This window comes from Oncorhynchus kisutch, linkage group LG13 (genome assembly GCF_002021735.2).
Source record: "Oncorhynchus kisutch isolate 150728-3 linkage group LG13, Okis_V2, whole genome shotgun sequence".
NCBI classification, from domain to species: Eukaryota; Metazoa; Chordata; class Actinopteri; order Salmoniformes; family Salmonidae; genus Oncorhynchus; species Oncorhynchus kisutch.
This window is the reverse complement of record NC_034186.2, coordinates 65,673,221-65,686,964: the sequence shown is the minus strand read 5'-3', so window position 1 is coordinate 65,686,964 and position 13,744 is coordinate 65,673,221. Positions and strand designations below refer to the sequence as shown.

At 44.1% G+C, this 13,744-nt stretch overlaps 1 protein-coding gene across 10 annotated transcripts in view; it reads right to left on the bottom strand.

Moving 5' to 3' along the window:
* Positions 1-90: 90 nt before the first annotated feature.
* Positions 91-13,744, bottom strand: part of LOC109901687 (oxidation resistance protein 1) — a 208,585-nt gene continuing 194,931 nt past the window's right edge. For 6 of the 10 annotated variants that reach the window (XM_031786958.1, XM_031786963.1, XM_031786959.1 and 3 more), the window contains 7 exons: positions 12,498-12,663; positions 6,925-7,005; positions 4,796-4,921; positions 4,041-4,193; positions 2,649-2,744; positions 2,261-2,334; positions 91-1,961 (listed from right to left, as the gene is read on the bottom strand). In XM_031786958.1, coding sequence (XP_031642818.1) covers positions 1,826-1,961; positions 2,261-2,334; positions 2,649-2,744; positions 4,041-4,193; positions 4,796-4,921; positions 6,925-7,005; positions 12,498-12,663 — 832 coding nt within the window. In that variant the 3' untranslated portion in view covers positions 91-1,825. Of the gene's footprint in view, positions 1,962-2,260; positions 2,335-2,648; positions 2,745-4,040; positions 4,194-4,795; positions 4,922-6,924; positions 7,006-10,188; positions 10,774-12,497; positions 12,664-13,744 lie in introns of those variants that run through there. The other 4 variants (XM_031786961.1, XM_031786965.1, XM_031786962.1 and 1 more) reach the window with 2 other exon arrangements.

The following is a 13,744-nucleotide window of genomic DNA, read 5'->3' as shown; positions in this document are numbered from 1 at the left end:
AATGTCCACTAGGTGGCACTCAATATACAATCAAAAAGTTTGAGCAAATGCTGGAAGGAGGGGATTGAAAGCAATACAAACTCAGACAAGTCCCAGGTTACAACAATTTTATTGTTATTTATTAATTTATACATCAATAATACATTGTGTTCCTGTAAAATAATGAGGAGGATTTATCCATGTTATTCTTTGTGACTCCACAGACACAAATACTGGTGTGGAAGACCAGAAAGGGGAAGGAAAGCTGCTGTGAAGTTTAAATGTACATATTTTCTTAGTCCACAGTCTTAACAGTCAGTCTACCAACTAATGAAGACTCACCACTCTGCAGAACTTGTGAGGAGAGTTCAATTCTTCTTTGACATTCAGCCTCCTCACTCCCCTTTAGTTACACAGAGCATTAGTTTAGCTTTACCCTTAATATTATAGCAGCAAGCTTTCTACTAACAGTTAACATGTTTATGATTCTAAACAAAAAGGTACTGTACAGCTACTGCTACTAGAAGTCTAAGAACCTGGTTTATAACGCTTTTAGACCGGATTCAAGTGCTAGAAGCAACCCACCAATCATATATGTGTTTCTATATAGGAACAAATCTACTATTTTAACATTAATTTACAGGGTAATATACATTATATTTGTAACAGCTGAAACATCAGCACAAAAAGATCACTGTCACACAACAGCAACATATAATTAATTATATAATATATTTATATATAATTATATATAAATAATATACAATTGTCATATGCATGTAAAACAGTTAACCACGTCTCAGGCTTTTCAAATTATACCCAGAAAAGCAATTGTGGATCAAGACATGAAAGCTTTACAAGTCCTCTCTGAGAAAGAGCCACGGACAGGCGAGGAAAAGCGCCATCAACCTGGATTATTTGAGGTCACATGACAGTAATTTGCATATTCCACAAATCTATTGCAACACATTACTGTCTACGAACAGTACACACGACTCCTGAGGGGCGCCGGTGGTAGCTGAACTCACACGTAGTACACCCACTGAACAGAACATTATTAGTACGACGATGGCTAATATTCTGATTCTAGCTATGTGCTGTGATGGTGAACAATAGGACTACAATACACAACACTCTATACGTAGTTCTTGCCTCAGAAGTAAACCAATGATGTAAAATACCCCCCCCCTCCCCATAATAGTGTCCTCATCATCCTCACATCCTGCTGAGATTATCCCTTCAGGTGTTTGAACACCAACCAGAACTATGTTAGGTTCAACCGTCTCCTCTGAGAACAAAGGAACGCATGTTGTTAATTTTATTACTGGATCTCTCCACTAAAGGCCTGTAACACATATAGTAACATCCTACTGACTGACGTCAACCAAGTTCTGAGGGGCGGGGTTCCTTGAGTGTCTCAAAATTCAGATAATCTGGACTACGGCAGTTTCTCTCTCAATCCAAAACCTGAGCCGACATCATCTCCTGCTGAGGTCAGAGAGAGCGATCTGATTGGTCCTCCTTGGTTCTGCAACAAGACATCTCTACGGTCTCTAACAAACCCACACATCCCCTGATGCCTCACAGTATAGTACAGGACAGTACACCTCCTCAAAGACGCTGCACACAGCTGTAACAAGATACACACAAGGTAATTCACAAAGAAAAGCTCTGTTATAACTGCAGTAGTAACGTATGAACGCACAACACGCATCCTTCAGCTGGCTCCGTCCTGGGAGCCCCAGACAGTGGGTTGGAGCAGGGTGGTGATGTGCAGTTAGGTTTGAGACAACAATGCCATTGTAGGGATGTTTAGTCCTTCTCTTTTTTCCCGTGGTGGGTTTTGTTATTCAAAAGCCCAGATCTCAATGTCCTGTATATAGAAATCCTCCTTCTTGGAGAGCATGGGGTTGCCAAAGGTTTTACAGGAGTGACTCCTGCCGTGGTACAGGTCTCCATCCAACCACAGGCCAAACTCACCACTGAAACACATCACAGCATCTTCAGAGACTCAATCCAGACAGCAAGGACATCACATACATGCTGTGAGTCTGTTCTGACAAACTTAAGACGATGGGCGCCATTTTACTCTTCTGAACACACCTAGCAGTGACTGTGCAATGTAGGCTAACCATAACATCTTAACTTGTTTGGGATAGGGGGCAGCATTTTCACTTTTGGATGAATAGCGTGCCCAGAGAGTCCTAGACAGGTTAACTGACAACCCAGTTTCAAAGTTTATTGCTAGATAAAACTTTTACATAAAAATAAAATAGCGTACCTTCCACCACCAAAAGCTAAGGAGTCCATATCTCCTTTCATAAAGAACATGTTGTCACCTGTCCATTTGTACACCTGTCAACACAGAACAGAGCACGTCACCATCTGTGTAAATATATCATTACAAACCCTCATGCCATCTTACATAAGCTCCTCATTGTCAAGAGAATGAGGCATACTAACAATATGATGCCTCGTTAATTTAATAAAGAAAACAACTGATTAGTACTCCTCTCAGGAAAATGCTTATCGATGTGCATGTTAATTGCTAAGACCAGAGCAGGGTTGGATGAGTTTACAACGGACATTAGGTGGAGTAAAAGTGACTGGACCACACTGTCAAATTCAGAATAAGGGTCACCAATCAGAGAGGTCAGAGGTCAGCCTACCTCAAACTCTGGACAGAAGGTGAAGAGGAAGGTCTCTCCCGTGCCGTAGAATCCCTCACTGATTTTGAAGGGTTCGGACGCCAACGCACCAAACACCTGCAGCAACACAACCAACCAGAACACACCAGGTCAGGAAACAGACCGTACGGAGCCATGGTAATCTATTACAGCTCAAAGGCCCAATCCAACCAACCAGAACACACCAGGTCAGGAAACAGACCGTACGGAACCATGGTAATCTATTACAGCTCAAAGGCCCAATCCAACCAACCAGAACACACCAGGTCAGGAAACAGACCGTACGGAGCCATGGTAATCTATTACAGCTCAAAGGCCCAATCCTAACTTTAGATGAGCATGCTTGTCTCACACTTTTGCATAAAGTTAATGGAGGATATACACTGCTCAAAAAAAATAAGGGAACACTTAAACAACACAATGTAACTCCAAGTCAATCACACTTCTGTGAAATCAAACTGTCCACTGAGGAAGCAACACTGATTGACAATACATTTCACATGCTGTTGTGCAAATGCAATAGACAACAGGTAGAAATTATAGGCAATTAGCAAGACACCCCCAATAAAGGAGTGGTTCTACAGGTGGTGACCACAGACCACTTCTCAGTTCCTATGCTTCCTGGCTGATGTTTTGGTCCCTTTTGAATGCTGGCGGTGCTTTCACTCTAGTGGTAGCATGAGACGGAGTCTACAACCCACACAAGTGGCTCAGGTAGTGCAGCTCATCAATGCGAGCTGTGGCAAGAACGTTTGCCTCATGTGGCTAGAGTGTGTCAGCAGTTCCTGCAAGAGGAAGGCATTGATGCTATGGACTGGCCTGCCTGTTCCCCAGACCTGAATCCAATTGAGCACATCTGGGACATCATGTCTCGCTCCATCCACCAACGCCACGTTGCACCACAGACTGTCCAGGAGTTGGCGGATGCTTTAGTCCAGGTCTGGGAGGAGATCCCTCAGGAGACCATCCGCCATCTCATCAGGAGCATGCCCAGGCGTTGTAGGGAGGTCATACAGGCACGTGGAGGCCACACACTACTGAGCCTCATTTTGACTTGTTTTAATGACATTACATCAAAGTTGGATCAGCCTGTAGTGTGGTTTTCCACTTTAATTTTGAGTGTGACTCCAAATCCAGACCTCCATGGGTTGATAAATTTGATTTCCATTGATAATTTGTGTGATTTTGTTGTCAGCACATTCAACTATGTAAAGAAAAAAGTATATAATAAGAATATTTCATTCATTCAGATCTAGGATGTGTTATTTTAGTGTTCCCTTTATTTTTTTGAGCAGTGTATATACATTTGAGTTACGTGCACAGATCTGGACTTAGGATTCAGGTCTAATAGAGAAGTGTTGTTGTCCCACTCACCCCACCATCACTGTCCCTGATAACCAACAGCACAGGGGTGTCCTGCCCCTGCATGGCCCGGTAAAGGCTCTTGATGCTCATGCCATGCTTGGTGGTGCCATAGGCCAAGGTCCAGGGGTACCCAATGGTACGGGGAGGGAGGTTCTTCGCCAGCTGGAGAAAAGAGACAGATGCCAGGGGGGATAAACAGAAATGAAAGAGAGAAAAGGCCACAGACATCAAGGTCCATTACAGCTGCAGTGACCTTTTCCCACAGCTGGTTGTTAGAGAGTAACTGAGCTCCACACACCCAGAACACAGTCTCAGGAGAACAGGCTTTAAGTGTCGACCACAGAGAAACCTACAATAAGAGCGCAGCAGGCTAGTCACACACATTCTTAAGGCTCCTTCCTTTGTTGCATGTCCTAACAAGAATCAATTTTCCCCAACAGCTATTGGCCTACATGAAAATATGCCTTTTTCCTGAAGACTAACCCCACCCATGTTAAAACCCTGACAGACCTTATCTGAAAACCCCAACCATCCCATTATTGTAATTCAGAGATTATCTGACTCAGCTACTATACCATCAGCCTTGTAATGAGGCTCAAGACCCTGCTGTCACTAAACAGATAGCCCCTCAGGGAGGGCCAGCACTGCTCTGGCTGAAGGCCTGTGGTTGAAGGTCAACCATGACGTTGCTTTAGGAAATAGCCCATTGACAATCAATGGGCATGGATCAAGCCATTGTGCCGGTCAGCAGTGGGAGTTATTACCTTCTCTATTTGCTGTGCCTCCAGCAGCTCGCTAGGCTCACTGAGGTTGGGTCTGAAGGTCTCAGGCTCCAGCTCCGTCTTGATAGAGGTGGCATGCTTAGAGTTCACCTCCTCCTTGGTGGTGATCTGGATACACACAGACAACAGTCAGACAGGCACTCAGGAGGAGTGGGTGGTTGTCTATCTAGTAAAGGTAATGTGGTGTCTATCGCTTTAGGATATGTCCCAAATGGCATCATATCCCCTACATAGTGCACTACTCTGCCCTGGTCAAAAGTGGTGCACTTTACAGTTAATAAGGTGCCATTTGGGACAGAGCTAGACTGGGATGAACACTGTGCTAGATGTTTTCCATAGGCTAATAAACCGAACACTGTGCTAGATGTTTTCTATAGGCTAATAAACCAAACACTGTGCTCAATGTTTTCTATAGGCTAATAAACCGATACCACATTACTTACTAGGATTGGGGGTGTGTCATATGATTTCTAAGAAGGTGGTTTTAAAGATATGAATAAAGTCTCATATCAGCAGAGGCAGGATTCTTTACAGGCTAACATGAGCCCCAGGAAACACAAATATACAAGATAGGCCTACTTAATATAACAAATTAACTCAGCTTTGAAAAGCATCAATTTGGGAGCAATGGGTTTAGGGAGAACATAGACTAGACTCCTTAAGTCAGTAACACTTTAAAAGGTAAGGAGCCAAACTTGGCTTATGAGAGCCTACATTTTAATTTAATTTTAAATTTGTACCTTTATTTAACTAGGCAAGTCAGTTAAGAACAAATTCTTATTTTCAATGACGGCCTAGGAACAGTGGGTTAACTGCCTGTTCAGGGGCAGAACGACAGCTCGGGGGTTTGAACTTGCAACCTTCCGGTCACTAGTCCAGAGCTCTAACCACTAGGCTACCCTGCCGCCCCAAAGGCTCATAAAAACATGTGGGCTTCTCCAGAATTGTAATAACTGTTGGAAATGTCCATTATATCCATATACAGAGGGTAAATCAGGAGGCTAAATTGTACAATGTCCGAGTTTGGATATTTCTATACTTAACACAATAGGAAAGTTGGCTGTAGAAAATGCAAAACACAGTAAATAATGAGTGGCCCAGAAGGCCTATTTGTGATTGAGCTGGACACACGGTGTTGGACTGTTTGAGTTCCAGCGGGGGTTGTTTATCTTCCTCCATAACAGTCCTGATTGTAGACAGCCTAGCCACTGGTGGCCTGACCGTGATCACATTACAGTCCTGTTGAATTACCTGCATTGTCCTGCGCAAACAATCCTGCACCCACTTAATGGATTGAATCGAATCGAATCCCACTTCCACCCACCCACCATCCCAGTCTACCTCCCTCCGTTCCCCTCTCCTCTCCTCTCCCTCCAATAGAAAGCAGAGGCGGATGGGGAAGCAGCAGTTCCTCACTACCCAGATGTGGATGGATGAACACAGTTTGTGAGGAGTCACTCAGAAGTGGAGGAACACAAATTCTACATTTGATTGACAGAGTCGAGAAAACTCCATCCCCATCCCTCAACAGAGATGAGCTACAACATATTGTATTATGATTCACATTCTTTGTCTCTATGACAGCCTTGGGACTAGGCTATCTAATTAGCTATGGCTAATAATAAACAGTAATGAGGCATTCTTGAAACTAACCACAGCAGTGGTCAGTGAGGAGCTGTGAGAAGTGGATGCAGGGCATTATGGGAACTTTATGAAGGCATAAATTACCCTCCTCCATTTCTCTACCAGGTATTAGTTGCTGGTTGCACAAAACTCTTCAAATGATCTCATAGTGGTTCTTTGGACAGTTGCTACACGAGGCTGCAGCATCAGAGTGCTGGCCCATCCCAGGGCCCTGGTCAAGGTTAACCCAGGTCAAAGTTAGTCCAGGTAGGCCCAGGTCAGCCCAGCTAGGACAACTGGGTGAGAGGCAAGAGGTCAGAAACACACTGAGGAGCTAACAGAGCCTGGCAGGGGCTAATCTAAAAATGGCACCTTATTCCCTACATAATAGTGGCCAAACGTAGTGCACTACATAAGGAATAGGGTACCATTTGGGAAGTAATCTAGAAAAAGGGAAGGGAGAACTGGAGCTTTGCTGAGTGGGGCACCTGAAGCCGCTTGCAGAGAGATTTCAGATCTTCACTGTTTAGCGCATCGATCCGGCGGTGGTACTCAGTCAGTGACACTACCTGGGGGGCGGAGACAGGAAGAGGAAGTGTAACTCAGCTGCTGGCGATGGAGGAAAAAGGATGAGCACAGCAGAGGGAGGGGACAGAGTACATTTGAAGGTGGAGAGACCTGACATCACTGTGTATATTTTTTCATCTACCGTTATGTGATATTCAGCTCTCCATTAAATAGGCTTGGTTTAAAGTCTAATATTTGAACAAGAGGTGGTTGATATGAACCAATAGAAGTGTTTTGCATGGTTGTGTAATCTAAATCAACACCACTAGTGGATGTTAGGACCAGCCAGAGGGACGAGAGGCAGACAGGCCATTCTGACACAGGCAGAACAAAAACAACTTAAACCAGAGAAGCCACACAAGGACATTCTTCTGATAAACTTAATCAATTGAGAGGATCCGTTGGACTGTAGGTGATACGACACCAGTGCACCGTCAAGCACTTGGCAGCCTGTTAGTGTACAAACATGTTAATCTGTTGCACAATACTGTGCAAGTCAAATTGAATCACCCATTTGGTATAGCCGGACAAGAGCACAGAGGAACTCCAAAAATTCTGATGTAATGATTTAATTAGCCACGCCCAGAAAGCATATCAAAAATCATCCTGTCAGTATGTGTACTAAGCCATGGAGAACAAGTCCCAGACAGCCTCGCTTGACCTGCTGATCAGAGATGACCCCCCCCCCCCCCAATAAGGGAGTAGTAAACTTACTTATATCCTTCCTGTTTGGCCCTGTCCGGGGGTGTCCTCGGATGGGGCCACAGTGTCTCCTGACCCCTCCTGTCTCAGCCTCCAGTATTTATGCTGCAGTAGTTTGTGTGTCGGGGGGCTGGGGTCAGTTTGTTATATCTGGAGTGCTTCTCCTGTCCTATTCGGTGTCCTGTGCGAATCTAAGTGTGCGTTCTCTAATTCTCTCCTTCTCTCTCTTTCTCTCTCTCTCTCTCTCGGAGGACCTGAGCCCTAGGACCATGCCCCAGGACTACCTGACATGATGACTCCTTGCTGTCCCCAGTCCACCTGGCCATACTGCTGCTCCAGTTTCAACTTCCACCTGACTGTGCTGCTGCTCCAGTTTCAACTGTTCTGCCTTATTATTATTATTATTCGACCATGCTGGTCATTTATGAACATTTGAACATCTTGGCCATGTTCTGTTATAATCTCCACCCGGCACAGCCAGAAGAGGACTGGCCACCCCACATAGCCTGGTTCCTCTCTAGGTTTCTTCCTAGGTATTGGCCTTTCTAGGGAGTTTTTCCTAGCCACCGTGCTTCTACACCTGCATTGCTTGCTGTTTGGGGTTTTAGGCTGGGTTTCTGTACAGCACTTTGAGATATCAGCTGATGTACGAAGGGCTATATAAATACATTTGATTTGATTTGATTTTGACTTAGTGATGGGGGGGAAATCAAAAGTTACATATCGCAATATTATTTTGGGCAATATTGGTACTTTGACTCCAAGTATCAGGGGGGGGTCTAAGTAGCTTTAGCTATTGCTAGTTAGCTGTACCTGTGCCAAAACTCCCAATATTTTTCATCCTACAGCTTGTTCTGCACCTTTTTAAATAGTGAGCCAACATATTTTCAGCAATTCTATTTCCATGACTGATCAAAACTCATTTTCTAATGCTCTCCCCTCTCTGCAGCTGACATACAGTGAGCAATATGCAGAATTGTGAGAATCGCAATACATATCCTAAGTATGGTGATAATATCGTATCGTGAAGTCCCGGGCAATTCCCAGCGCTAGTGCTGCTTTTCATCATCATTAATAATCATCATTAATAATAATGCGCTGAAGCAAACATCTCTGCCAGACAGAGCTCATGGAAGCTAGCACACACGGGAATCCCCCTTCAAAACAGCCTATCAGCAGTTCTGGCTGAGTCTAACAATAGCTACAAGTTCTACCTCCACAATAACATCTTAAAGCCAGACTTCTACTTCAGAAGGTAGCTAAGCCCCTTGAGGCTCGGCTCTTCAAGGGGATGTGACCATGAATCAGCAAAAAGTGCGATCATGGGGTCATATGAAATAGCATAACAAAGCCATTCAAGGGGTGCACAACTCCAGATACAGTAGGCCTACTTAATAGGTTTCTATGGACACGAGCAGTGCTGTGGGTGGCCGTCAGGGACCGGAGCTGTGTACCCCTGCAAATGAAGCCTATCCATAAATATGTTATGATACTGCATGTAAAAAACTAGAACAATTATGAAATTGTCTGAATCTATTATAGAATTAGGCTATACATGAATTGCTGCCATAAACTAGTTAAAACTTAGTTGAGTCAAGTTGGATTGGGCAAACTTGGGTCAAGCGGAAACAAGTTACCCTGAAACACCTCTTTAGTCACCTTAAATCATGGTGTAAATAACGTTTTCCCAAACAAGCTGCCACATTACAGTTCTCAATAATGCAAAGAAAAGGGTAAACTACAGTGTTCATTAAATATTTATTTGGAGCCTAACTTTAGCTGACACTAAAGTGCAGTCTATTGAGAAAAGCCAAGTCAGGCCAGTTTGCTGCAATCCTCATCTTCTGTGTTCAGGAGGAAGGTCTCAGGCTGGCCAACGACCATAGCCTGGTGCCAGTCTGTTTGTGCTTGACAATGAGAAATGGAGTTTGCAAGAGCACAAAGATCTGAGACCAGGCTACAATATTCAAGCTATTCTCTGCTCCCTTTCCTCCCAAATAACAACTTACATGAAGGTCATTCTTTCCAAAACAGACATTGCATCAGCCCATCCAACTAACGTTATAGATATAATATCTCACCATTACAGAGAAGCCGATCACTGTCAATGCAATGGAAATTGTAGAACTGTAAGCTATACACAGTGTATTGATACAATGTCGCAAGTTAGCTACGATGTTATTAGTTACTAACGTTATATACAATATAGCACGATGTTCACAAACTGTTCTGTTCACTGAAAAAAACGGAACCTCAAAACTTTCCAAAACGAGAACCAAAGATAAGGAGTGATACAAAACGACAACATCAAGTGCTGCCTTTTTAGACTCATCAGATATGTCAGTGACTATTTTGATTTCAGTGAGTCACTTGGCAAGCCGTTTGCATTTTTTTTTAGCAAGCTAGCCATCCAGTAATGTAGCTAGCAGGCTAACAACAACAAAACACGCGCAGCTAAAACACGGACTGTTATAGATACATACATAAGTGTACTTAGGGGTCAGCGGCGTTTCTTCCTTCACCCTTCTAGAGAACATTTCTTTCTTTCGGGCCGAGGTTGAGCTCGACAGTCACATTCCTGAAGTAATTCCAATCTCCACAAGTCGATGTTGTACCAGACACCGGACGGGCGGGGAATCTACTAGCTAACTAAAATAGAAACATTTTAGAAGGGTCTTCGATGTTTGTTTGACACCCGCAAGAGCCAGTGGCAATGCAGGACAGGAGCAAAGCCAGCTCCTTATTTGCTCAAAGGCAGAGGGCACTTCCTATTTGCATACTTCACTAGAGCAATTTAAAGATACAATACCAGTACATGAATAAAAAAAATGTTTCATGAGGTACTGTAGGGAGATCAAATGCACTTCTCGTCTAACATCACTGTAACAATAAAACGCTTGGTGGATCACCTTTGAGTAGTTTGGGCACACATCAAACGTTAATCAATGAAGTGGCTTGAATTGTCATACTTGCCATATTGCATGACATACAATACACATACAGCACAGTAGACCTAATGATCAATGACCAAATCAAGTAGATTAAAGGCTAACAGCATTATAGTTATTACAGACAAAGAATATACGTATTGTTTAAAATCCATGTTTACCTTAAAGGGTCAACGTAAAAGAGAGGCAACTATTTACTTATTCAAATCACTGGATCATGTAGCCTCTTCAGGACCAGGCCCAAACAAATCAGCCCACTTTGTTTCCTACAGCATTCACTTACATTAAAATTTAAATCCCAGCCACAGCTTGCGTATCAATTTCTGTATGCAATGAATATATCCTCTCACCATTATACCTCACGCAAGTGCAGCCAGCCAACCTATTGGACAGACTTTGAGCAGCCATGTCCACACACTGGACTTTTTCCCATTCCTCTACATTCACACCAGAATAATATATTCACACCAGAATAATGCATTAACAGTCCTTAATTTGTTATTTCAAAATCGTGCTTCTTAAATCCTAAAACCCTACATCCACATTTGAGGGGAAATGAAAATCCCATAAAGCCACTATTAAGGATGAGCGAACTGAACACAACTATGTATATTACGGACACAAGAATGCCCGCACATTTAAAGAATTCACTATGTGCCTTCCCGGCATTGAACCAACCAGCTTTTCACAACGGGAACCATTCCATCCATCTGTCTACAACTGCGGAACACCCCAGTCAGTCAGGTCATCCAGCACAACTATAGTTTGGGATGACCGACGACAACAGAGATATTAATGCATGCCATATATACTGCATTAATAACGTGGACAACTGACTTGGAACACAATGATTTCACAATCATGCAAAACATTGTGGTTGTTGTAATCTGAGTGAAAATTGCGCATTTCCGACCAAAGGAAATAGTATTCACACAAATTACACAATAAACATAACTATAACACATCAAGCAAACACGTGGACAGATTGATCAAAACAATGTAATCATAAATGACAGTGTAATAATTTGAACACACAAATAACCGTAAGGAGCATAGATAATGATGATGCAGAATAACAATGCAAATACATTCCATTTAACACTACACACAGTCATATCACCACAAAAGAAATCACTTGACTGAATAAAAGCATATAACAAATAGGACATTTATGGATTACAACACAGGCTGGATGAGAAGGTAAATATACAGACTGTACCAAACATTAGGAACACCTGGTCTGTCCATGACATAGACTGACAAGGGGAATCCAGGTGAAAGCTATGATCCCTTATTGATGTCACTTCAATCAGTGTAGATGAAGGGGAGGAGACAGGTTAAAGAAGGACTTTTAAGCCTTGAGACAATTGAGACATGGATTGTGTATGTGTGCCTTTCAGAGGGTGAATGGGAAAGACAAAAGATTTAAGAGTCTTTGAATGGGGTACGGTAGAAGGTGTCAGGCGCACCAGTTTGAGTGTCAAGAACTGCAATGCTGCTGGTTTTTTCACACTCAACAGTTTTCCGTGTGTATCAATAATTGTCCACCACCCAAAGGACATCTAGTCAACTTGACACAACTGTGGGAAGCATTGGAGTCAACATGGGCCAGCATCCCTGTGCAATGCTTTCAACACCTTGTAAAGTCCATATCCCCAATGAATTGAATCTGTTCTGAGGGCAAAAGGGGGTGCAACTCAATATTAGGAAGGTGTTCCTATTGTTTTGTACACTCATTGTATTGTAACTACTACACATACTACTGTACAGCAACATTCAGCCATGTAAGAAACAACACAGAATGTACAATGTAGTGTGGAACACCTCAGTTCTCTAGTCCTTACCTCCCACTCTTTGTTGTTGATATCCGTGAGGGGTTCGTCTTCTCTTGTCTCAAACCCCGAAGGCTTCTTGACCACCATGAATCCTGGCTCGTGGCCGATGCCCTTCACCCCCTCCCCATACATGTCTGGGGTCCACTGGATGAAGAACACATACAGGTGCTCGGACCTGGGGAGGGGAGAGAGGTAGAAACACAGACAGCCAGACTGTCACGCCCTGATCTGTTTCACCAGTCTTTGTGATTGTCTCAATCCTCCTCGAGGTGTTGCCCATCCTCCCCATTATCCCCTGTGTATTTATACCTGTGTTCTGTGTTTGTCTGTTGCCAGTTTGTTTTGTTCCTCAAACCTACCAGCATTCTCCCCTTGCTCCTGTCTTGTCTATATTCTTGTTCTCTAGTTTTCCCGGTTTTGTCCTTCTGCTTGCCCTGACCCTGAGCCTGCCTGCTGTCCTGTACCTTTGCCCTCTACTCTGGATTACCACCCTCTGCCTGCCCTGACCTTGAGCCTGCCTTGCCTGCCATCCTGTACCTTTGCCCCACTATTCTGGATTACCGACCTCTGCCTGCCGTCCTGTACATTTGCCTTCCCGTGTTCGAATGAATAAACTTTTGTTCCTTTGACACTGTCGGCACCTGGGTCTTACCTTCAAACGTGATAGTACGAACTGGCCATGACTGACCCGGCAGACTCGGACCAGCCGCACAAAGCCATCGCCGGCCAATGAGCTGTCATTGGAAGGCACGAGGAGTTGCTTCGTGGTCTGATTGAAGGGTTCCAGGCCGTGGCCGAACGTCACGACCAGGCATTGGACACATTAAGGGAGCAAGTCCGTGGGTTGTCTACCAAGCAACCTATCACAACAGTAACCTCCCAGCCCCTTAGTAATCTGGCTGGTAGCAGTGCCGTCACCTCAGTTTCCCGGGAACCCCGCTTACCTCCCCCGGAGTGCTTAGATGGAGAGTCGGGCACCTGTCGGGCGTTTCTCACTCAGTGTTCCCTCATCATGGAGCTGCAGCCTTCCTCCTTTCCCTCTGACTGCTCTAAGATACCGTACCTCTTTACGCTGATGTCCAGGATGGCCCTAGCTTGGGCTACGGCCATTTGGGAACAACCGTCGGCCGTATGCTTCAGTCTGGATGGATTCGTGGCGGAGGTGAAAAAAGTTTGAGACTCCGTGGTCCGGGAGAGAGGCTGCCTGGAAGTTACTCCAGCTTCGGCAGGACTCTCTCAGTGCGGCAGACTATGCG